The sequence below is a fragment of the Hyla sarda genome, chromosome 5, assembly GCF_029499605.1.
Source record: "Hyla sarda isolate aHylSar1 chromosome 5, aHylSar1.hap1, whole genome shotgun sequence".
In the NCBI taxonomy this organism is placed as follows: domain Eukaryota; kingdom Metazoa; phylum Chordata; class Amphibia; order Anura; family Hylidae; genus Hyla; species Hyla sarda.
In genome coordinates this window covers 76834887-76862082 of record NC_079193.1, presented here as the reverse complement: position 1 = coordinate 76862082, position 27196 = coordinate 76834887, and the positions used below count along the sequence as shown (strand labels likewise).

Sequence of the window (27196 nt, the reverse complement as noted above, 5' to 3'; positions counted from 1 at the left end):
GCTTCCAGCTTGTGTGGTGTAAAGAAGGCTCTAATACTACTGTGTGAGACTGGTGTGCGAATGTTCGCATATGCGAAAATTAGTATATACTAATTTTCGTATATGCAAAGTTTTGCTTATGTTAATTTAGTATATGTTAATTTTCGCATATGTTATTTTTCGCATACGTGAATTTTCGCATATTTTCGCATATGCGAAAATAAAACGAGAAACTTACGAATATGCGAATATTCGCGAATGTATGACGAATATTCGTCCATATATTCGCGAATATTCGCAAATTCGAATATGGCGCTCAACACTATTAGATTCCTGGTGTGCTGTAACATGACCCTTATACGCTGTGTACATACTTCTTAATTTATTTTGGACCTGCTGAATCCTTTCCGCCTTGCAGTAATGCAGTAACATGTCAGGCACTTTATGTTTATACCGGGGGTCTAGTAGCGTGGACACCCAGTACAGGTCGTTCTCCTTCAGCCTTCTTATGCAAGGGTCCCTCAACAGGCACGACAGCATGAAAGACCCCATTTGTACAAGGTTGGATGCCGAGCTACTCCTGTCCCGTTCCTCGTCCTCAGTGATGTCAGGGAAGGTATAATCTTCTTCCCCCCAGCCACGTACAACACCACGGAAACCAGATAGGTGACGAGGTGTACCCTGGGATGCCTGTTGTGGTTGGTCTTCCTCCTCTTCAAAGCTACATTCCTCCTCTGACTCCTCTTCCTCACAATCCTCTTCCAGCGTTGCCGCAGGTCCAGCAAGCGAAGCTGATAAGGCTGTTTCTGGTGGTGATGGTGACCACAACTCTTCCTTTTCAAGTTCATCGACTGCCTGATCCAGCACTCTTCGCAGGGCACGCTCTAGGAAGAATACAAATGGTATGATGTTGCTGATGGTGCCTTCGGTGCGACTGACTAGGCCCTGAAGGCCAAAAGACTCCAAAGTGTTAAGTGAAGTGACTGATTTTATTTTACAGCCAATAAAGGTATTTTTTTTTTTCAAATTTACACTACGGTCACCCCAAAGATGATTTGCACTAGTGTTACAATGAGCCCTGAAGGCCAAAAGACTCCAAAGTGTTAAGTGAAGTGACTGATTTTATTTTACAGCCAATAAAGGTTTTTTTTTTTTTCAAATTTACACTACGGTCACCCCAAAGATGATTTGCACTAGCGTGACAATGAGCCCTGAAGGCCAAAAGACTCCCAAGTGTAAAGTGAACTGACTGATTTTATTTCACAGCCAAAAAGGTTTATTTTTTTCAAATTTACACTACGGTCACACCACATATGATTTGCACTGGTGTGACAATGAGCCCAGCAGGCCCAAAAACTCGCCAGTGTGAAGTGAACTGACTGATTTTATTTCACAGCCAAAAAAGTTTTTTTTTTTTCAAATTTACACTACGGTCACCCCAAAGATGATTTGCACTAGTGTGACAATGAGCCCTGAAGGCCAAAAGACTCCAAAGTGTTAAGTGAAGTGACTGATTTTATTTTACAGCCAATAATTTTTTTTTTTTTTCAAATTTACACTACGGTCACCACAAAGATGATTTGCACTAGTGTGACAATGAGCCCTGAAGGCCAAAAGACTCCAAAGTGTTAAGTGAAGTGACTGATTTTATTTTACAGCCAATAAAGTTTTTTTTTTTTCAAATTTACACTACAGTCACCACAAAGATGATTTGCACTAGTGTGACAATGAGCCCTGAAGGCCAAAAGACTCCAAAGTGTTAAGTGAAGTGACTGATTTTATTTTACAGCCAATAAAGGTTTTTTTTTTTCAAATTTACACTATGGTCACCCCAAAGATGATTTGCACTAGTGTGACAATGAGCCCAGCAGGCCCAAAAACTCGCAAGTGTGAAGTGAACTGACTGATTTTATTTCACAGCCAAAAAAGTTTTTTTTTTTCTAATTTACACTATGCTCACCCCAAAGATGATTTGCACTAGTGTGACAATGAGCCCTTAAGGCCAAAAGACTCCCAACTGTGAAGTGAAGTGACTGATTTTATTTTACAGCCAAAAAAGTTTTTTTTTTTCAAATTTACACTACAGTCATCCCAAAGATGATTTGCACTAGTGTGACAATGAGCCCTGAATGCCAAAAGACTCCCAAGTGTAAAGTAAAGTGACTGATTTTATTTTCCAGCCAAAAAAGTTTTATTTTTTTTTTTCAAATTTACACTTAGGTCACCCCAATGATGATTTGCACTAGTTGCTGGAAAGAAAAAAAGTTTGCCAGCGGAGTACCCCTTTTAAACAGTGGTTAGCCAACCAGGGTGCCTCCAGCTGTTGCAAAACACACGGACTGATATTTGAGCCCTTTTAATACTGTAGTTGCTGGACTGAAAAAAAGTCTGCCTGCGGAGTACCCCTTTTAAACAGTGGTTACCCAACCAGGGTGCCTCCAGCTGTTGCAAAACACACGGACTGATGTTTGAGCCCTTTTAATACTGTAATTGCTAGACTGAAAAAAGTTTGCCAGCGAAGTACCCCTTTAAACAGTGGTTACCCAACCAGGGTGCCTCCAGCTGTTGCAAAACACACGGACTGATGGTTGAGCCCTTTTAATACTGTAGTTGCTGGACTGAAAAAAGTTTGCAAGCTGAGTACCCCTTAACCAGAGTGCCTCCAGCTGTTGCAAAACACACGGACTGATCTTTGAGCCCTTCTAATACTGTAGCTGCTTGAAAGAAATCAAGTTTTCAACCGGAGTATCCCTTTTAACCTGTTGTTCCCTCCCAACCAGGGTGCCTCCAGCTGTTGCAAGACACACGGACTGATATTTGAGCTTTAAAAAGGGCTTTTTTGTGTTCTGTCCTTAAAGCAGATGTTATATTAGTGGTTAAGAAGTGTAGTGGACCCTGAATGAACCACATAGCTATCGCTTTCCCTATTACAGCAAGAGCAACTTCACTTTCCCTCCTCTCTCTAAGCCTACAGCATGCCGAATGAAAGTAAAATGGCATCCGTGCAGGAGGTAGTAGGGTCTGGAAGGGAGGGTCGGCTAGTGATTGGCTGTAATGTGTCTGCTGACTGTGACACACAGGGTCAAAGTTTACCGCAATGTTAATGAATAGGGGGCGGATCGAACTTCACATATGTTCGCCCGGCGAGGCGAACGCGAACAAGCTAAGTTCGCCGGGAACCGTTCACCAGCGAACAATTCGCGACATCTCTACACAGCATAAGATACTTCTGTAGGGGAGGGAACAGCATAGGACAGAGGCAATGGGTGGACAGGGACTGCTCCCGGGCCATGCCAACTGAGGGTTGTGTCTGAAGAACCCACAGACTGTTGGCTGGAGGTATCAGATGTCACTTGTGATGAAGTGGATGACCGTGTTAACCAATCGATGACAGCAGATGGGTTGCTGGTCGACACATGACTGCTAGTTGATACTGAGAGATCAGGCCCCTCGCTGCGACTCCTGCTGCCACTCGCCCCTAGTCTGCAGGACCCTTTGCTGGTGCCGGATGAATTTAGGCCTCTGCCACTCCTCTGTGCACGTCCTGGAACTTCTCTGCCTGACATACTTAGTGCGTATATGAGGGGAGTACAATACGCTTCAATACGCTTAAAACAGTATTTGTCTAGGCAGCAGGTGAGTACCTTTGGCTGGCCTTTTAGAGTAACTAGGCCTTTAAAGGGGTTATCCACCATAAGGTGATTTTAGTTCATACCTTGCAGACAGTAATGGACATGCTTAGGAAGGATCTTAGCTTATCTCGAGGCTAAATGGCTGTGCTGTGAGATTACCAAAACACTGTGGCTAGCTTTTTGTGAACTTGTTTTTCCTTTTTGAGTTTTCCTTTTTTTGAATCCCATATTTCCATTTTTCTCCCTCCCACACATCAACCACCCCACCCATTTAAACATAAATGAGCTGCATCCATTCAAAAGATCTGTGGTTTTCAATCAGGGTGCCTACAGCTGTTGCATTAGTTGCAGTTTTATCTCTCCCACCAAGTGATCGCTCCACCCATTGAAGCAGACAGGCTCCCTGTCATCAGATGACTAGTGAGGTCAGGTCTCGGCCGCATTGCAACCTGGGAAAAATTTGAGTACAGCAGTCATTTTGTATGCTGTTAATAATAAATATTGGGGTGAAAATCACATAAGAATTGTGAGAATACCGTCACACACAGGTACAGACACTATATTATGAACTACACTAACTTTACAGCCCCTGTAGCATGGTCAAATAAAAAAAATTCCTGGAATAACCCTTTAAGACTTTATAAGGAACAAAATGGTACAACACTTAGATGTACTTTGGGATATGCACTTATGAACGCAGTAGAATGCACTCCACTACGCTTAACAGTATTTGTCTAGAACAGCAGCAAGTGTGTACTTTTGGCTGTCCTTTCACAGTATCTAGGCCCTTAAGATTATAACAGGACCACCACTTAAATGTACGTATGTTGTATGCACTTTATAGGGCAGAAAAATGCGCTACAGTACGCTTAAAAAAGTATTTGTGTACAACACCAGCCGGTGAGTACTTTTGCCTTGCCTTTCACAGTATCAAGGACCTTGAGACTTTAACAGGAACAAAATAGTACACCACTTAGATGTACATATGTGCTATTCACTTGTGAGGGGAGAAAAATGTGCTACAATATTATAAATGTGCTTAAAATATTATTTGTGTACACCAGCCGGTGAGTACTTTTGCCTGGCCTTTCACAATATCTAGGCCCTTGAGACTTTAAAGGGTTACTCCGGTGGAAATCTTTTTCTTTTTTTTTTTAAATCAACTGGTGCCAGAAAGTTAAACAGATTTGTAAATTAAAGGTGTATGAGAAGAAACCGCACTCGGCTAGGTCGGCTAGGACTCTCAGGAGCGTTCCATCTGGTGTGACAGCTGTTTCACGGGTCTCAGCCCGCTTCGTCAGCGGTGGTCTGACGAAGCGGACTGAGACCCTTGAAACAGCTGTCACACCTGATGGAACTCTCCTGAGAGTCCTAGCCGACCTGCAGTCACTGTGTTCCATGGACATTTTTGTCACCTCTTTGGAATAAATTTATATCCTGAACGAAGAAGTACAGGTGAGTGCGGTTTCTTCTCATACACCTATATTCGAACCAGCGATTTGTGCACCTTCACCAGCACCCCCATACAGTGCAGTTACTATAGCCTCGCAGGACACTAGTGTGGTGTATGCTGATCTATTGATTTCACCAGCTACCAGCTAGCAGTGCCGGAAACCTCTTTCTCACTTGGTACATAAGATTTGTAAATTACTTCTATTAAAAAATCTTAATCCTTCCACTACTTATTAGCTGCTGAATACTACAGAGGAAATAATTTTCTTTTTGGAACACAGAGCTCTCTGCTGAATCACGAGCACAGTGCTCTCTGCGGACATCTCTGCTCTCTGCTGACATCTCATTTTAAGAACTGTCCAGAGTAGGAGAAAATCCCCATAGTAAACATATGCTGCTCTGGACAGTTCCTAAAAGGGACAGATATGTCAGCAGAGAGCACTGTGCTCGTGATGTCAGCAGAGAGATCTGTGTTCCAAAAAGAAAATAATTTTCTCTGTAGTATTCAGCAGCTAATAAGTACTGGAAGGATTAATATTTTTCATTAGAAAAATTTTACAAATCTAGATAAAGAAAAAATATAAAAAGGAACCATTTACCTCCAGACTAATATCAGATAGACTGATACATGATGATTTGTTTAAAATAGAACTGTGCTTAAAATTGATGATGAATGGAAACATTTATTGTAAATATAATAAATAGAGATGAGCGAACTTAAAGTAAATTCGATTCGTCATGAACTTCTCAGCTCGGCGGTTGCTGACTTTTCCTGCATAAATTAGTTCAGCTTTCTGGTGGTCCGTTGGGCTGGAAAAGGTGGATACAGTCCTAGGAAAGAGTCTCCTAGGACTGTATTCACCTTTTCCAGCCCACTGGAGCATCGGAAAGCTGAACTAATTTATGCAGGAAAAGTTATCAACTGCCGAGCTGAGAAGTTCGTGACGAATCAAATTTACTGTAAGTTTGCTCATCTCTAATAATAAAATAAAATAATCTAATTATACTTGTATATATAAAATACAAATATAATAGAAATTAATACCTCCTTACATAGGGCCCTTATGGGGAGGTGAAAATGAATTAAAACATACAATAAAATAACATATGATATAATACCATATAATATACTGCTATATGAGTCAATTCCACTAATCCGGCATTTGAAGGGCCAGCAATATTTGCAGTCCGCAGTTATAAATCACAGTCCACAAAGTATCAATATCCAGATTAGGCAATATCACCATTTATAGTTACTGGCTTTGATAGAAGAATGTATCAAAGGAAGATCTGCGTTTTAGCCAATTCTGCTTTTCGTCAGATAATTAGATGGAATATAATACCGAGGCTGTATGCGGGCGCTGGCGTGCACTCCGGCGGCTGGCCTGCCTGCCACAGGCCGTTGCAATCACCTATATCGATTTTCCATCTTGCCGGCATTTCTCCACCTTCACTTTGCTGACATCAGACACCAAGATCTTCTCCACGAGGCTGTCTCCATCTCTTGACTTTTTTCCATCCATCTCCATGACCAAGCGGCTTCTCCTTCGGCCTGTGGCAGGCAGTGCCCGCATACAGCCTCGGTATTATATTCCATCTAATTCTCTGACGAACAGCAGAATTGGCTAAAACGCAGATCTTCCTTTGATACATTCTTCACTAGAAGCCGGTAACTATAAATGGTGATATTGCCTAATCTGGATATTGATACTTTGCGGACTGTGATTTATAACTGCGGACTGCAAATATTGCCGACCCTTTAAATGTCGGATTAGTGGAATTGACTCATATAGCAGTATATTATATGGTATCATATGTTATTTTATTGTATGTTTTAATTAATTTTCTCCTCCCCACAAGGGCCCTGTGTAAGGAGGTTTTCATTTCTATTATATTTGTATTTCATATGTACAAGTTTAATTACATTATTTTATTTTATTATATTTACAATACATTTTTCCATTCATCATCAATTTGAAGCACAGTTCTATTTTAAACAAATCATCATGTATCAGTCTATCTGATATTAGTCTGGAGGTAAATGGTTCCTTTTTATATTTTTTCTTTATTTAGTTTTTTGTACTTTTGGGTGTAAGTACTTTACCATTTAAACCTCGACTAATTTTTCGTGAGCTGCACATACTTTACATTTTTCTTCTTTTTAATTTACAAATCTGTTTAACTTTCTGACACCAGTTGATTAAAAAAAATAAAAGTTTTCCACCGGAGTACCCCTCTAACAGGAGTAAATTAATACACCACTAAGAAGTACGTATGTGCTATGCACTTATGAGGGGAGTAAAATGCGCTATAGTACGCTTAAAAAAGTATTTGTGTACAACACCAACCAGTGAGTACTTTTGCCTGGCCTTTTAAAATATCTAGGCCCTTAAAATTTTAACAGAATTAACATAGTACACCACTTAGATGTACATATGTGCTATGCACTTATGAGGGGGAGAAAAATGCGCTATCGTATGCTTAAAAAAGTTATTGTGTACACCATCCGGAGAGTTATTGCCTGGCTTATCACAGCATCTAGGCCCTTGAGACTTTAACAGGCATAAAATGGTACACCACTTAGATGTACGTATGTGCTATGCACTTATGAGGGCAGAAAAATGTGCTACAGTATGCTTAAAAAAGTATGTGTCCATCACCAGCCAGTGAGTATTTTTGCTAGGCCTTTCACAGTATCTAGGCCCTTGAGACTTTAACCCCTTAACGACCAGGGGCATCTTGGCCTTAAGCACCAGACCAAGTTTATTTTTGCATTTCCGTTTTTTCCTCCTCGCCTTCTAAAAATCATAACTCTTTTATATTTCCAACCACAGACCCATATGAGGGCTTGTTTATTGCGTCACCAATTGTACTTTGTAATTACATCACTTGTTTTACCATAAAATTTACGGCACAACCAAACAAATATTACTTATGTGGGAAAATTTAAAAGAAAACCTCAATTTAGCAAATTTTGGAGGGTTTTGTTTTCACTCTGTACACTTTACGGTAAAAATGACATGTTTTCTTTATTCTGTGGGCCAATACGATTTAAATGATACCCATGTTATATGCTTTTCTATAACTGTACCGCTTAAAGAAAATCTCAAACCATTTTAACAAAATTAGCATGTTTGAAATTGCCCTTTTTTGACCACCTATAACTTTCAAATTTTTCCATATATGGGGCAGTATGTGGGCTAATTTTTTGTGCCATGATCTGCAGTTTTTATCAGTACCACTTTTGCCTAGGTTTTACTTTTTATACCTTTTTTATAAATTTTTTGGGAATAAAATGTGACAAAAAAGCAGCAATTTTGGACTTTCACAGTACTGGATAATTAACAATATATTTTAATAGTTCAGACTTTTATGCACACAGCAATACCAAATATGTGTATTAATTATATTTTTTACGCTTTTTGGGGGGTAAAATGGGAAAAAGGACGTTTTACCTTTTTATTGGGGGAGGGGATTTTTCAAATTTTTTTACTTTTTCCTTTTACATTTTTTTTCCTTTTTTTTTTTTTTTACACTTTAATGGTCCCCATAGGGGACTATTTATAGCAATCATTTGATTGCTAATACTGTTCAGTGCTATGCATAGGACATAGCACTGATCAGTATTATTGGTGATCTTCTGCTCTGGTCTTCTCTATCTCAGACCAGAGCAGAAGACCCCAGGAGACAGCCGGAGACAGGTGAGGGGACCTCGACGGCCATGCTGGATGATCGGATCCCTGTGCTGCAGGCGATCTGATCATCCATTTAAAGCACCGCACTGCCGCAGATGCCGTGATCTGTATTGATCACGGCACCTGAGGGGTTAATGGCGGACATCCACGCGATCGCGGATGTGACGCCATTACCGGCGGGTCCCGGTAAGCAGCCGGGATCTGCCTTGCATGACACGAACACCGTTCCGGTTCTCGCAGTCATGGCGGAGCATAAATGTACGTCATGGTGTGTTTTTACCACGGCACCATGACGTACATTTACCTCCAATGTCGTTAAGGAACAAAATACAACACCACTTTGATGTACGTATGTGCTATGCACTTATGAGGGGAGAAAAATGCACAACAGTACGTTTAAAAAAGTATTTGTGTACACGAGCCGGTGAGTATTTTGGCTGTCCTTTCACAGTATTGTTACGCTGAGCGCTCCGGGTCCCTGCTCCTCCCCGGAGCGCTCGCGGCGTTCCTCTCTCTGCAGCACCCCGGTCAGACCCGCTGACTGGGAGCGCTGCACTGACACTGCCGGCGGGGATGCGATTCACATAGCGGGACGCGCCCGCTCCCGAATCGCATCCCAAGTCACTCACCTGTCCCGGTCCCCGGCTGTCTCATCCTGGCACGCACGGCTCCGCTCCTTAGGGCGCGCGCGCGCCAGCTCTCTAAGATTTAAAGGGCCAGTGCACCAATGATTGGTGCCTGGTCCAATCAGTCTAATTAGCCTCCATCTGCTCCCTGTCTATTTAACCTCACTTCCCCTTCACTTCCTTGCCGGATCTTGTTGCCTTTGTGCCAGAGAAAGCGTTTATAGTGTTTGCCTTACCAGTGTTCCTGACCTCTTGCTATTGCTATTGACTACGAACCTTGCCGCCTGCCTCGACCTTCTGCTACGTCTGACCTTGCCTCTGCCTAGTCCTTCTATCCCACGCCTTCTCAGCAGTCAGCGAGGTTGAGCCATTGCCAGTGGATACGACCTGGTTGCTACCGCCGCAGCAAGACCATCCCGCTTTGCGGCGGGCTCTGGTGAATACCAGTAGCAACCTAGAACCGGTCCACCGACACGGTCCACGCCAATTCCTCGCTGACACAGAGGATCCACATCCAGCCTGCCGAATCCTAACAGTAGATCCGGCCATGGATCCCGCTGAGGTACCGCTGCCAGTTGTCGCTGACCTTACCACGGTGGTCGCCCAGCAGTCGCAACAGATAGAGCAACTTGGACAACAGTTCGCCCAACAAGGACAGCAGCTGTCGCAGTTGACCGCCATGCTACAGCAACTTCTGCCACAGCTACAGCAGCAACCATCTCTTCTGCCAGCTCCTGAACCTCCTCCGCAGCGAGTGCCCGCTCCTGGCCTCCGCTTGTCCCTGCCTGACAAATTTGATGGGGACTCTAGACTTTGCCGTGGTTTCCTGTCACAATGTTCCCTACATTTGGAGATGTTGTCGGACCAATTTCCTACAGAACGGTCGAAGGTGGCTTTCTTGGTCAGTCTCCTGTCTGGGAAGGCCCTGTCATGGGCCACACCACTCTGGGACTGCAATGATCCTGTCACTGCCTCCGTACAGTCCTTTTTCGCTGAGATTCGAAGTGTCTTCGAGGAACCAGCCCTAGCTTCTTCTGCTGAGACTGCCCTGCTGAACCTGGTCCAGGGTAATTCTTCAGTAGGCGAGTACGCCATTCAACTTCGTACTTTTGCCTCCGAATTATCTTGGAATAACGAGGCCCCCTGCGCGACCTTTAAAAAAGGCCTATCCAGTAACATCAAAGATGTGCTGGCCGCACGAGAAATTCCTGCCAACCTGCCTGAACTTATCCATTTGGCCACCCGCATTGACATGCGTTTTTCTGAAAGACACCAGGAGCTCCGCCAGGAAAAAGACCTTGATCTCTCGGCACCTCTCTCACAGTATCCTTTGCAATCTACCCCTGTGCCTCCCGCCGAGGAGGCTATGCAAGTGGATCGGTCTCGTCTGACCCATGAAGAGAGGACTCGCCGCAGAGATAAAAATTTATGTCTGTACTGCGCTAGTACCGAACATTTCTTGGTGGATTGCCCTATTCGTCCTCCACGTCTGGGAAACGCACGCACCCAGCTCACGTGGGAGTGGCGTCTCTTGGTCTGAAGTCTGCTTCTCCACGTCTCACTGTGCCCATACGGATTTCTCCTTCTGCCAACTCCTCCTTCTCAGCTGTGGCCTTCTTGGACTGGGTTCTGCGGGAAATTTCCTTTTGGCCTCTTTTGTTAATAAGTTCAACATCCCTGTGACCCGTCTCGCCAAGTCGCTCTACATTTCCTCAGTCAACCGAGTGAAATTGGACTGCACTGTGCGTTATCGCACAGAACCCCTGCTCATGAGCATTGGACGGCATCACGAAAAAATGTAACTTTTTGTTTTGCCCAACTGCACCTCTGAAGTCCTCCTTGGTCTGCCATGGCTCCAACGCCACTCTCCTACCCTTGATTGGACCACCGGGGAGATCAAGAGCTGGGGTGCTTCTTGCCACAAAAAATGCCTCACGTCTGCCCCCAGTCCCGTCTGTCAAACCTCAGTGTCTCCTCCTATACCTGGTCTCCCCAAGGCCTATCAGGACTATGCCGTGCCTCCTCATAGCCCCCGTCCTGGTAACACTCTGCCCCTTGCCAAGCTTCACCCTCTGCCCCCCTCCCCATTCCCACTCCTTCTGAACTGCCTGCCGTTGATGAGCATACCCAGGACTTCACTGTCCTCCAGAAGGAGACTCTACAATCGCTCCCAATGTCCTCGTCCTATGTGGAGCGACATCCGGACAAAAAGAGGGGAAGACCTAAGAGGGGGTACTGTTACGCCGAGCGCTCCGGGACCCTGCTCCTCCCCGGAGCGCTCGCGGCATTCCTCTCTCTGCAGCGCCCCGGTCAGACCCGCTGACTGGGAGCGCTGCACTGACACTGCCGGCGGGGATGCGATTTGCATAGCGGGACGCGCCCGCTTGCGAATCGCATCCCAAGTCACTCACCTGTCCCGGTCCCCGGCTGTCTCGTCCTGGCGCACGCGGCTCCGCTCCCTAGGGCGCGAGCGCCAGCTCTCTAAGATTTAAAGGGCCAGTGCACCAATGATTGGTGCCTGTCCCAATCAGTCTAATTAGCCTCCACCTGCTCCCTGTCTATTTAACCTCACTTCCCCTTCACTTCCTTGCCGGATCTTGTTGCCTTTGTGCCAGAGAAAGCGTTTATAGTGTTTGACTTACCAGTGTTTCTGACCTCTTGCTATTGCTATTGACTACGAACCTTGCCGCCTGCCCCGACCTTCTGCTACGTCTGACCTTGCCTCTGCCTAGTCCTTCTATCCCACGCCTTCTCAGCAGTCAGCGAGGTTGAGCCGTTGTTGGTGGATACGACCTAGTTGCTACCACCGCAGCAAGACCATCCCGCTTTGCGGCGGGCTCTGGTGAATACCAGTAGCAACCTAGAACTGGTCCACCGACACGGTCCACGCCAATCCCTCGCTGACACAGAGGATCCACATCCAGCCTGCCGAATCCTATCAAGTATCTAGGCCCTTAAGACTTTAACAAGAACAAAATAGTACACCACTTAGAATGTGGTATGCAGAAAAATGCGCTACATTACACTTAAAAAAGTATTTGTGTACAACTTCAGCAGTACACACCAGTGCTTCAGCACAAAGTAGCTGTGTACTACACCCAAAATTGCACTTTCTCTCTCTCTCAATCTCAATCCCTTCTATATCAGTGATTCTAGGAAGGATTTGAGCTTGAGCTGAATCGCTGCTGTTCTGTGCAACACACTGTTCCACACACTGCTCTCTGTAATAGTACGCTGTAGACAGTGACTGGGTGATAAATCGCTGCAGTAAGAATACTTTCCCTCTCTCTGTGCAACAGAACTCTAACTTGACCAGGAGGTGAATCACTGCTGGAAAAAGCTTTTCTGTACAACACACAGCGTTCTCTGTCCCTATCTATTTCCCTGTAGTGAAAGGCTGATGTCACTGTCCGCAATGTGGCTGCCGATTATATAGGTCTGTGACATCATAGGTGTGACTGGCTGCTGGTAGGCTGCATCCTGGATGTTATTCAGGGTCATCCCAATTCCTTGCCCCATTTCCTCACATGTGAATCCACCATTATAGATGCCCTGGAGCCTGGACCGCACAAAATGGAGTTTAATGAAGTGATTAGCACGATAGAATCGCGGCAATATTCGCATTCATTGCGAATCGAATCTTTCCTGAAATTCTCAACAAATTTGCGTTCGTCACATTTGATTCACTCATCCCTAGTGATTTCCAATAGCAAATATTAATCAATACTTGGCATAAAACCTTTTTATATGTGTAGATGAATGTAAACATTATGATGCACATACTAACAGTTTTTAAGTGGATCAGGTGTTAAATATTCCTAATATGCAATAAACAGCACAAAAGACAAATAAAGTCTCTGTGGGGTATCACTATTTGATCACTCAAATAACCACTGGTTAGACTAACCAGGCCCATTGTCCTTGACATATTTTTAATTATGTTAATGACTCCCATTGCTCATTCTTATTGCACAATATTAAGTATTTCCTTATATTAACCTATTTTATCTGTCTGTCCCTAATATTCTGCCTGAGAGTTTCACTTCTAAACAGTGGCTCTGCAATTCCTTCATTCCCTTCTGAGCCATAACTACCAAATAACAAGTGCCCTTAGCTTCTTTACCTCCAGTCTGTACTTATTTGTGTTCCTTTGTCATTCTCCATCTCATGCCAAAATAGCTCATTACACTCAGCAAGATCAATCACATATCTGATAATAGAAGGAGATTAGGACTCCAAATAGTTCCAGCTGCTAAGTATTTCCAATTTACACTATGATAAAAAAGAACCTTTACAGCTTTTCAAGCACTTCTATAGAGCACAGTGTAATAGTAATAAATAGCATAATGCTTACAGTTCTTAAAGACAAATCTTTATATTAGAAGTAATTTGAATGAATTTCACATCTTCTATGTAAATGGGCATTAGAAATTGTTATTAACCAGTTGCTGTCTAAGGACGAGCTGGCTTGTCCTGAGACGGCAACCAGTGTATGGCGCGGGCTCCTGACTCAAGCCCACGCCATGTCGGCCAGCCCCCAGCTGAGTATAGTAGCTGGGGGCTGCGTTAATAGCTGACTTGCGGCAATCAACACTGTCAAATCTGTCCCTGGTGGTCCGGTGGGGTGGATGCCAATCGCAGGGGAGCAATCCACTTCTGAGGTACCTGCGGGGCCTACCTCTCTTCCTGTTTTGGTCCTGGCTCTGAGATTTATAAAGCCTGGCTGGACCAGGCTTTATCAATTGAGTGCAGAGCACACAAATCATTGTAGTTCTATGGAACTACATTAATCTGTATGAGGAATCTAATGATTCCTTCTTAAAGTTCCCTAAGTGTTGAGCGCGAATATTCGAAATGCTAATTTTTACCGTGAATATCGTCACTTTGCAATTTTGCTAATATTTTGAATATAGTAATATATATTCGTAGTGCCGATTATTCGTTGTTTTTTATGTGAATTTATGTGAATATTTATGCGAATGTTGGCACTTCCAGACTGGACACTAATCCTTCCTTTTAGGTGAAACATATAATTGCGCATGCGTACTATGCAAATTCCATTACGAATTTTTGCATGAAAAAAAAAGAGAGAACGAACATAGCGAATATGCGAATTTCGCAAACATGGGATGAATATTTGTCCATATATTCGCAAAATATTGTGAATTCAAATATAGTCTCTACCGCTCATCACTAATAATAAAGTGTAGAAAAACTGTTTTAAAAAAAACACCCATTAACCCCTTCCATATTAAACATTAGAATCACCCCCTTTTCCCAAATTTCATATAAAAAATATGTAAACACAATAAAAGTAAACATATGTGGTATCGCCGCATGTGCAAATGTCCGAACTATAAAAACATAATGTTAATTAAAATGCACCATCAATGGCGTTTACATAGAAAAATACCAAGTCCCAAATTGCATATTTTTGTTCACTTTGTACACCCTAAATTTTTTTTATAAAAAGCGATCAAAAAGTCCCATAAAAACTTCAGATCCCTGTATACGGAAAAAATAAAAAAGTAATAGGGGTCAGAAGATGACAATTTTAAAACATACTAATTTTGGTGCCTGTATTTATAATTTTTTTCAATTGCTTGGCTTCCGATTCTACGCAGGGCACTTTCGGTAAAAGTTACACCTTATCTTTATTCTGTTGGTCCATTTGGTTACAAGGATACTTAATTTATATACAGTGGGGCAAAAAAGTATTTAGTCGGCGACCAATTGTGCAAGTTCTCCCACTTAAAAAGATGAGAGAGGCCTGTAATTTCCATCATAGGTATACCTCAACTATGAGAACATAATGATAAAAAGAAATCCATAAAATCACATTGTCTGATTTTTAAAGAATTTATTTACAAATTATGGTGGAAAATAAATATTTTACTAGCCTACAAACAAGCAAGATTTCTGGCTCTCAAAGACCTGTAATTTCTTCTTTAGGAGTCTCCTCTGTCCTCCACTCGTTACCTGTATTAATTATTGGCACCTGTTTGAACTTGTTCGTCAGTATAAAAAACACCTGTCCACAACCTCAAACAGTAACACTCCAAACTCCACTATGGCCAAGACCAAAGAGCTGTCAAAGGAGACCAGAAACAAAATTGTAGAACTGCACCAGGCTGGGAAGACTGAGTCTGCAATAGTCAAGCAGCTTGGTGTGAAGAAATCCACTTTTAGTGCAATTGTTAGAAAATGGAAGACATACAAGACCAATAATAATCAGCTATCAGCAGCCAGGACCAATGGTTAATGCCGTACAATGGCATTCAGGCCGATGTCCTGCAATAACTCTTTAGACACCACGATCAAAGTTGATCACAATGTCTAAAAGTGCCAAAATCTATTTCCGGGTGCTTAGCGGAGCTGATAGGGACCATCGTGGGGAAACTGCGATGTCCCAATCAACTGTACAGATGGAGGGAAGCCTCTTACCTCCTTCCCTGCCATTCAATCAGTGCTCCTTTGCTTCAGCCAGCTATTGCAGGCTGAAGCAATGGAGCATCGGTAATACTGATCAATGCTCTCCTATGGAGTATACACCTGTGCATTGGAATATAAGCAAGTGTGGTATCGATGAAATATCATATACATTTAACCACACCGTCAATTCAAAAAGTCCCATCAAAACAAAAATCACTATCACAAAAAATTTAAAAACATGGCGCAAAGAAATTAGCCCTTATACGTCCCCGTATATGGAAAAATAAAGAAATTATAGGGGTCAGAAGAGGTCAATTTTAACCCCTTAAGGACTTAGGACGTATGAGTACTTCCTAAGTCCGGTCCCTGTCTATAACGCGGGGTCCCGGCGGGATGGTCATAGCGGGATGGTCCCGGCGCCTATCCACAGCCGGGACCCGCGACTAATAGTGCCCGGCCGCTATCGTTCGGCCACGCGCTATTAACCCTTCCGATGCCGCGCCCAAAGCTGAGCGTCACATCGAAAGTGAAAGTAAATGCTTAAGGCTGCTCAGTCGGGCTGATCGGGGTCATTGTAATAAAATCGTGATGCCCCGATCAGCTACCCGGAGAGAAGAAGGTCCCTACCTTCTTCCGTCGGCGTCCCGGCTCTAACTGATTGCTCCATGCCTGAGTTACAGGCTGGAGCAATCAACCGCCGATTACACAGCTTGTTGCCATGCAACGGCAACAACAATCTGTGTATGCAATCAGCCATTGCAAGCTCATAGGTCCCTATAGGAGCTATGAGCTCGCAAAAAAAAAAAAAGTGTAAAAAAAAAGTTAACCCTTTCAGGTATTCCCTTCTGAATTAAAAGTTTAAATCACCCGGCATTTCCTAGTAACGAAATAAAACAGTGTAAATAAAAATAAACATATGTGGTATCGCCGTGTGCGTAAATGTCCAAATGATAAAAATATACTGCTTTTAAAACCGCACGTTCAATGGCGTACGCGCAAAAAAATTCCAAAGTCCAAAATAGCACATTTTTGATCACTTTATATGCCACAAAAAAGTGAATAAAAAGTGATCAAAAAGTCTCTGATCAGAACAAAAATGGTTCCACTAAAAGATTCAGATTACGTCACAAAAAATGAGCCCTCATAGCGCCCTGAACACAGAAAAATAAAAAAGTTATAGGGCTCAGAAAATGACAATTTTAAACGTATACATTTACCTGCATGTATTCATGATTTTTTTCTGAAGTAATACAAAATCAAACCTATACGAATAGGGTATCATTTTAACCGTATGGACCTACAAAATAAAGATAAGGTGTAATTTTTACCAAAAAATGTACTGCGTAGAAACGGAAGCCCCCAAAATTTACAAAATGGCATTTTTTCTTCAAGTTTGTTGCACAATTAATGTTTTTTCCATTTCACCGTGGATTTTTCGCTAAAATGACTAATGTCACTATAAATTAGAATTGGTGGCGCAAAAAATAAGCCATAATACAGATTTTTAGGTGCAAAATTGAAAGGGTTATGATTTTTTAAATGCAAGGAGGAAAAAACAAAAATGCAAAAACGTGAAATCGCTCAGTCCTTAAGGGGTTAAAATTAAAATTTTCATACAAAAATGTCTACCTTTTTTAAAAGTAGGAAAATATAACATAACCTATAATTTGGGTATCATTCTAATAGTATAGACCTAGAGAATAGATATAACATCTCATTTGTATGAAAAGTGCGCTGTAGAATTGGTGGTTAAATGGGTGACATCATTACAAAGTAAAGTTGGTGACGCAAAAAACGAGCCATTACAGTATATGAGTCTGAAAGCGTTATGGCTTTTAGAAGACGAAGAAGAAAAAACAAAGATTGGAAAAAAAAAAAAAAAACATGTCCTTAAGGGGTTAGAAGAAAGAAAGGAAGGAAAGAAGGAAGGGGGGGGGGGGGGGATATTGATAGACAGACAGAGAGAGAGAGGAAGGAAGAAAGGAAAAGAAAAGAAGGAATACTTTGTGTCTGGTAACCATTCAGTATATCCTTATATATATATATATATATATATATATATATATATATTTATATATATATATATATATATATATATGTATATATATTAAAAACAAAAAAAAGTTATTCTCCTAAGCAGGTTTTCTTGTTTTTTTTCATCAATGTGTCTTATATGATCTTATTAGAAGTCATTTTATGGTAAGATTAAGATATTGGCTAAGATGAAAGGCAGTAGACAAAGACAAGAAGCAGCATAACAGTAAAGTTATTGCTCAGTCATCATCCCACATTGTAAATCAATTAGAGGTGGGAGCAATGCCTTGACGGCTCATACTGTAGTACTTTACTCATTAAATTATACGCTTCTATTCAAACCACATAGCATTAAGAGGAATCTTACAGTCCAGATTTTTTTTTTTCAAAGCTTTTCTTCAGTATTCACATGAACAGCTAAAGACAGATTTCCAGCTTATATTAAAGCTGTGGACAAAAAAAGATCCTTATTTACAGGGACGTATAGACTTCAGCTGAATATATGTGCAGAATAAGAGTAACAGTTCAGTACTTCTAAAATCTTATCTCCAAAATCCACAAGGGAGAAGCAAAGGTCATAGCATATTTCTCCATATAAAAAAGGATTTTTTTTTCTACAGGGCTGCTTGTACAGTTTTTCTAGAATTCAATGCAACGCCCCACCATTGTAAATTGTGTTTAACCTTTGTTAAACAAATTAATATTTTAAATGGAAATGTATGTGTAACTGCGTAAAACCTTAAGTCATCCGCAGTTTTTGTCATTGGCATCCAGGAGGTATGTTATATGCAGCTGGTATATAAGGGATCACTTACAAAACAATCTAAACAATTGACTACTAGAGTAATATACATTCCAATCCGCTTCGTGCAACCCCTGAAACGTATTAACAAAAACAATGGAGCAATGTATCAAAACCTGTGCAGAGGAAAGGTTGAACAGTTGCCCATAGCTACAAATCAGATCACTTCATTTATTTTTGAAAAAAGGCTTCTGCAAAATGAAAGTTCTGATAAGTTGCTATGGGAAACTGGTTAACTTTTCCTCTGCACAGGTTTTGATACATTTCCCCTATATCCAGGAATAATTCAAATAATAGAAATAAATAATAAACTTATTCTTTCACAAAGTCAGTGTAATAGACCGACACCCTATTTAATCCATTAAACTAGTAGTGTTTACCCTGTACCTACCTTTATATCTTGTTTTTACCCATGCCCACCTTTGTTTGACCCCACTGACGATCTTTTTGACCCATTTGTGCATAATGTAGATTTCTACTCTTATGCTTCTCTACCACAACAGGTTTTCTATGTATAGAGATTTGAAACCACTACTGCACCTTACTTTTGACTACCCACCAGCTTGATATGGTCTACAATTCGGTCTTTTTCGCTGCTATATCTATATTTACGTTTTTGACCCTGTTTGATGAGTACAAGACCATTCCTTGCTACCAGCAATAATGGCCCATGCACACTATGTAAATTCATTGAGGAATTTCCTCACTGAATTTACATTAGTGGATCTGCGTCACCCAGAATCAGAGTTAATTTTGCACAAAATTTGCAGAAGAAATTAACCCCTACAATTCAAACTCCTGTTGGCAATAGGCTTTTACAGTGGAATTTTGCCAGAAAAATAAACATGCTCATTCTTTCATTGGAATCCAGATCTAAGTTGGAAATCCATGTTGGAACTTCTATAGAGTGCACTGAGCATCAGAACCCCATTAAGATCAATGGGATTCTGCTGCAAGCAGATTCTGTAGAAAATCCATAGTGCGCTTGGGCCCTAACTGTGCTTATACTTTTTTATACGCCATCCATAAAAATGACCTAGTGGACAACCAACACTTGCTGAAGTTTTGGAGCCAACAGCATAACAAAACCTTAACAAAGAAGTGCTTTAAGCGAAATGTGCTTTGAAGTGTGCTTCTCAGAGCCAGATCCCTTAGGCTAGGTTTCCACTTTTTTTTTTTTCTGGCAGTTTTTGGAAAACTGCCACTGCAGTTTTTGGAAAACTGCCACTGCAGTTTTTGGAAAACTGCCACTGCAGTTTTTGAGCCAAAGTCAGAAGTGGATCCATAAGGTAGGAGAAGTGTAAGTCCTTCCTTTATATGTCCTATTCCTTTTGAAGACACTTCTGGCTTTGGCTCAAAAAAAAAAACAGAAAAAAAAACAAGTGGAAACCTAGCCTTAAAAAGATTTTCAACTTACCGTATTTTTCGTCCTATAGGACGCACCGGCGTATAAGACGCACCCAATTTTTAGGGGCAAAATCTTAAAAAATAAAGATTTTGAACCCAATAGTGGTCTTCAACCTGCGGTCCTCCAGATGTTGCAAAACTTCAACTCCCAGCATGCCCGGACAGCCGTTGGCTGTCCGGGCATGCTGGGAGTTGTAGTTTTACAACATCTGCAGGTCCGCAGATTGAAGACCACTGCAGGAGGAGGTAATACTCACGTGTCCCCGCCGCTCCGGACCCGTCACCGTTGCCCTGGATGTCGCTCCATCGCTGTCGCCGTGTCCCCGTCGTTCCGGAACGTCTCTGCTGCCGGCCGGGTATCCTCGCTCTCCGTCGCCGCCATCACGTCGTTACGCACGCCGACGTACGTACGCGACGACGTGATGACGAGGAAGGAGAGCGCCGGCATACAGGGGATCCCGGCACGGAGCAGACACCAAGGAGGCAGGTAAGGTCCCTCCCGGTGTCCTGTAAGCACTAACCCGGCTATTCAGTCGGGCTGTTCGGGACCGCCGCGGTGAAATCGCGGCGGTCCCGAACAGCCCGACTGAACAGCCGGGTTAGTGTCACTTTCCCTTCAGACGCGGCGGTCAGCTTTGATCGCCGCGTCTGAAGGGTTAATACAGGGCATCACCGCGATCGGTGATGTCCTGTATTAGCCGAGGGTCCCGGCCGTTGATGGCCGCAGGGACCGCCGCGATAGGGGTGCATTCGCCGTATAAGACGCACCGACTTTTCCCCCCCAGTTTTGGGGAAGAAAAAGTGCGTCTTATACGGCGAAAAATACGGTAAGCTGTGCACTGCATATCACCTATTTTTTCGATAATCAAGTGGCTGATCAACAGTCAAAATAGAACAGTTTTTCCATATTAAAAGAGTATCATATCAGCAAGATTATAAAATAAAGGAATATAGACATTGCTTCTGATACCAAGTGTGGCTTCTATACCTATTCATAACTAGTATATCTTTCTTACATTTAAATCGGCACTCTCATTAAAACTACCATATTTATCGGCGTATAAATAAAATTTTTTAGCCTAAAGTCTATTTACGTGTTATACGCCGATAAGCCCCTGCAGTTCAATGATTTAAAGCGGGCGTGGTATTCAGAACACACTAAGGAAATTGTGGATTTTTGCTACATTTGATGGAGGACACTTTTGTACCATGACGGTGTAATAAAGATTTGAAAAAACAACTGAAAATTGCTGTAGAATAGAGTTTGGTGCCTTGGCTTCTTTTGATTTGGGTTTCTAGGGAGGGTGCATGGTGCCCCTGCTGAGCTACACTGAAAACTCATATTGGAGAAGTTCTGAGGACTTCAACAAAGGCACATTCACCTATAGAAAAATACTTATTTTTATACTATTTTTTTCTGTACTGTAGTGATGTACATTTGACACTAACTATGACAGTTTTCTACATAAAGATTTTCACTAAGCAAAAATATCTAATAAATGCAACTATATATTTATAGAAGAACTTTGGATGTACAGTATACTGAACCAACACAAAGTAAGTTCACATTACCACCATTAAACCAAGGCTAGTTTGAACCCATCTTAGGTCACTTTGTTAGAGCCAGTGGGCTCATATAGTGTAGGTAAAATGTGTGTCAAGAAACTCAAAATGTACTGTATAATGATGGTATAAGTATAGAGATAATGTCATTTAAAAATGAAAATGTCACAATGTCTGCATTACAATCAGCCAACCCATCTCCTCTTATTCACTGCCTCCATAACACCTGTCCATCAAATGTCCATCAAAAAATGATGGACAGCTGGCATGGAGGCAGTGAATAAGAGGAGATGGGCTGGCTTAGCCTGGGCTCTTGCTGTGCTGGGGAACAGCCCCTGGGCACTTGAGCCTAATTTACATAATAATAAAGATGCTTATAATCTTGGCACTAGAAAGTACTATGGAGATTAAAAACATTGACCTGGAATCCCGATGACTAACCTTTCCTAGCCATAGATAGACTAGACAGGCTGATGTCAGGTCTGCTTTAAACACCAAGGTATAAAATATCCTATCCTGTTTAAAACATTTTCAAACATTTTCAACAAATATGGTCTACACTACATTCCTGTTTCTTCTGTAAAAAGGGAAGAATTAAACTGACTCAGATGCACCTAAGCACAAAGTGATATCACCATTTCCTTCGATAAAACATTGCCTGAATATCATGTACTCATGGCAGGTGGCATCACTTTTCTTTGGTTCTTCTCCCTATTATTTTGCAGTTCATAGTTATGTGGTTAAATATAAAGCCTAAAATCCAATTAACAAATACCATCATAAAACTGCTTAGCTGGGGAGTTTACCTTACTGAAGTATACAGTTGGGCCCATAAGTATTGATTTTAAACAAAGCCATCAGTATGTGACTGAAATGTAGATTTTCTGCGTCAATTCATGAGGTTTAACTAAAATATTGCAATAAACATATAAGAATTATAGTCATTGTTCTCACAGTCTCTCCATTTGTATGAGCCCAAAAAGAAGTTGGATAAACTAACATAAGTATTACTAAAAGGGTTATTTTGATAACTGGACACAAATACTTTACAGTCAATACATGTCTGATGTCTAGTTCTCATGGTCATTACTAAATGCTGAGTTTGCTTCCTTATGATGCAGATGCCTTTGGTTACTGCTTGCTCGTGGGTCTTTCTCTCTCTCTTTTGTTTTTAGTAAGTGAAAAGCTTAATGCTTAGGTTAAAAGACTGACTAAAAGACCACTAAAGAATATATTCAATATCTTTGCCCTAAAGGCGTTATCTTGCTTAATAGAAAAGAAAAACTCCAGGGCAGGGATAGTAGTAAAAAAAAAAAAAATAATAATACTTACCCCAGCTCACTCCCCGTCTAATGCTGCCGCCTCTCCGTAGTGCTGTTAACATCACTCTGCACTATGCGTGGGACACTGCATGGGACACTGGTCTCAACAATTACAAAAATGTTTGCACTTCTACCAAGGACTGCAAATTAATGTCAGCGTTGGATAGAATTGACCAGAGGTCCATTTTTCATCCATACTCTAAAGCACCATCCTATAATTTTTCTGGAACAATATTGTCTCAGAACGTGACTGTTTTTTTTTTCTAGTGTCACCATTGGTTGTCTTCTTAAGGGGGTTATCCAGGAATAAAAAATAAAAAAACAGACCTATTTTCTTTCAAAGACCGTTCCCTGTCTGTCTCCACTTTGGGTGTGGTATTACAACTTGGCTTCATTCACTTCAATGGAACTGAGCTGCAGAACCACATCCAACCTGGAGACAGATGAGGAGCGGTCTTTGAAAGAAATTATCTCTGTTTTTCGATTCCTGGATAACACCTTTAAGATAAACTCTATGGATTTACATTCAAGAAGCCTTCTCTTGATTGAAGACTTTGACAATGTTATGGTGACCTCTGTGAGCATGTTTTTGACTTAACTGGATGTTAATAAGGGTTTTTCTTTTCCAAAGAAATAATTCTGCAGGCATCTATGTTGGTCTTTTCTGTGCTCTTCCATGCCTTGGGTGTTGTTGATTTGGTTATTCCTAATGTTTAATTTTTATAATGGCATTTTTCACTTCCATGAACCATATATTGAGAGTTCCCATGAACAGCTATCAAATGCAAATTCAAAACCTGGAATCTACTTTAAACCTTTTATTACTTTAATTTGCCATGGAATACTGAGGTAACAAGCCAGACTGGACCATGAAACCACTTATTGGTCAAGTCTGCGCAAATTTTTGGGTCTGTGAAAATAAAAGGGATATTCCCTGAAGACATTGGGGGTATTTATCAATGGATTTAAGTGTTTTATTGCGTTTCTTTGACGCATTTCTTTGGCGCAGTGTCTTTTTGCATTCTCTCCTAAACTTGCTAGGACTTTGACAGTGGTGTGTATGATTTTTGCAGTGGTCAGTAATTTATAATTTGCGTCAATTGTTCTTTGGCGCTAAATTGACGGTATATGACGCATGTTTGAAGCAAATCACTGCCAACAATATACTGACATTGAAAACACACATACCAAAGGGAGAATATGGTAAGGCTCAATTGTACTATTAAAAAGGTTGGTGCTTTTAACACGATCGCATCTTTCCCCAATCATTCACTTGTCCATTGCTTAAATTTTGTGGACTTCGTGAATAATATTTTGAATGTAAAGAGGACACTCCGTTTAACTAGGTAGCTACAAAACCCCTGAAAAAACATTCTCGTCGCTTGTTGACCAGCTGCAGGAGAGACACCGAAATGGCTGCTCTTCACAGGTAAAAGAAGCTGTCTTCTGTGGCGGCTATTTCTGTGTAAAAGGCGCTGTCCACAGCTGAATGACGTGTGCCAAATGATAAATTTGGAATACGTCCGTAAAAACCAAAGTAAAAAAACGGGTAAAAAGAAACTGACAACAGATAAAATTGATAAATACCCCGCCATTATCCCTTATCTACAGGGACAAGAACTGGGATAACATTGTCCCTGAAATGAAAAGATTACACCGCGTGCGCATAGCAAGTGCTCAGTTCATCGTCAATAAGGCTGGCGAATAATGCCAAGTTTGGAACTCAGCAATATTCTGTACATTGAGAAGAGGTTTGTCCAGCACCCAAAACATTCTGTACACTCCATTCTTTATGGGAACAATTTTGCACCTGTTATTGAAGTTGGTCCCAATGGTTAGTTGGTCCCATTGGATCCCAATGGTTAGTCCCCCACCGATCAGCTCGTAACACCTACTCTGTGCATAAGGGATAGCTTCTTCAGATAGCACCTTTAAGGATTATGCAAAAATGTCTGTAAATGGCTAATTCTATATTTTTGCTTAACCCAAAAGTCAATACTTTCCTGACATATTGATGACTTTGCTTCAAATCCATTGTGGTGGTATACAGAGGCAAAATTATGTAAAATGTGCCATTGTCCTTATACTCCTGGACTAACTGTATTGCAGTGGCAACATATTGCATGACATATGTAAACAGTCTAATAAACAGATGGCTTGCTTCATATAAACTCTAACATATTGCATTCCCATTACTTTTCTCACTTGTCTTATACCCAGCAAACCAGTCATGACATTCAGTACTCTCAGAACACCAGTATTTAAATGGAAAATGGGTGAACTAAAAATATCTTCAGATGTATTAAATTATCTATATATACTTGACACTGATGTATGTGTTTACTGTAACTCTCTGTGCATAATGTATACCCAAAAATGAAAAAAAAAATATATATAATATTTAATACATCTATTGAGCAATATTTCTGATATCAGACATATTGCACTGTATGTGATGCTTTAAATCTAACCTGTTTGCCTACAGCTGTTGCAAAACTACAACTCCCAGCATGCCCGGACAGCCGAAGGCTGTCCGGACATAATGGGAGTTGTAGTTTTACAACAGCTGGAGACACACTGGGAAACACTGCTCTATACACTAGGTACAGTCATGCAATGTCACATTCTTACAGCAGCTTGGTTACCACCTAAAATGCAAAGGTCACATTGAAATGTTATACTATGGTGCTAGGTAGTAGTTGCAATCATTATCATCATAATACAAAAAACCTGGACCTATGTATTGCTTGCATTCATACTAATTGCCAGTGATAGCCTACACTATTGTAACATTGTTTCTGAAAATAAAAGATAAGTATCCTAAGCAAAACTGTGATTAATAATAGGGAAAAGATAGTGAAATGACTAACGTACACACGCCCCGCTCCATACCGGAGAAGAGTCTCCCAGCTGTGGTGGTGGATCTGTCCTAGTCCTGACCCTTGCAAAAGTGACAGCTCCCACAGCCACACTGGATAAGCCCAGTCCTATCTCCAACACAGAGAGCACCAAGAGGCTTCCAATGATTTGGCTACTGGTACACATGCTTCTCCAGTCATCATTCCTTTCAGATAAAGCAAGAAAGCCAGTTTCAACCTTCAGAAAAGCTTCTTCTTGGGTTCTTCTGCTCTGCTCATATCCAAACTTTTCCTACAACACATATTCGTGGATGACAAATTATAATTTGCACTCCTTATGGGAAAGAAGGACAACTCCTCGAGAAGACATTAAACTATGGTGGGATAATATAGGTAGACAGGCAATCATTGTAGCAAGCGAAGAGTCTTTCTTGTAGGAGCAGGCGCTGTCCGAAGTGCTGAAGCTTCCAATTCACTCCGGAGCTATTCCTTCAGATAGAGTTGCTGTCCAGAGTGCTGAACCTTCTAATTCACTCTAATGCTTTCCTTTCTCGCTGAGCAGCTGTCCAGAGTGCTGAACAATCCACTTCTCTTAGCAGCTTTCTTTAACAAATGAAGCTCCCGTTGCCTGCATCAAATCTCTTGTCGACTACATTCATCACGTACAACCTACACCGGAGTGATTCCTAGTTTGTCTCTTGTGTCACTATTGCAGACTGAGGTATTATGTACCAGGCAGGGAGGGCTATTCCATTAGGTAAGATTAGGCACTGTCTAAGGCAGCATAAAGAGGTGGGTGTCTCCAGCAGTTTGAGGAGACACAGGCAATTTAAAGAGCTGTTCCTCTTGGAATTGAAGAGCCTCTGGGTTAGCAGCAGCAGCAGGGGGCAGGAGATTTATCACCTCTGCCTTTATCACAGACATTCGCTGTGGTGGGAGAAACTGCATTTTCTGAGCAGCTTTATAAGTGCTAGGTTAAAAGAGTAGATAACAAACGGACTATAATGTATGTTCCTGGGAACAGCCAGACACAAAGCGAATGTTACATGAATTTGCTTCCTGAGTATTGATCAGAATAGCACATGGACGGCAGCTGATGACACAGCACAGAAACCAGAATTACAGTGAGGTTTACAGAATCCTAGCAAGCAGAGCAGAATTCGCTACCATTGCCAAATAGTATAAATTAAAGTGAAGAGGTCATAAAGAATAGATTACAGACTAAAATACCAACTATAGCAAAAAAAAATATTATTTCTAATAAAAAGAATAATAATATCTATGTATAATATATATATATATATATATATATATATATATATTATAAACTCACTTATTCTGTAATTGGCCAATGCTGGATCGTGCCCACTGTCTTCCTCAGGGAATCCCAGCTC

At 41.5% G+C, this 27196-nt stretch overlaps 1 protein-coding gene across 3 annotated transcripts in view; it reads right to left on the bottom strand.

Annotated features, from left to right (window-relative positions):
• Nucleotides 1-26621, bottom strand: part of TMEM196 (transmembrane protein 196) — a 72384-nt gene extending 45763 nt beyond the window's left edge. The window contains exon 1 of one of the 3 annotated variants that reach the window (XM_056519731.1): nt 25819-26621. In XM_056519731.1, the coding sequence (XP_056375706.1) occupies nt 25819-25989 (171 nt within the window). In that variant the 5' untranslated portion in view covers nt 25990-26621. Of the gene's footprint in view, nt 1-25814 lie in introns of all 3 variants that reach the window. The other 2 variants (XM_056519732.1, XM_056519733.1) reach the window with 2 other exon arrangements.
• Between the last annotated feature and the right edge of the window lie 575 nt (nt 26622-27196).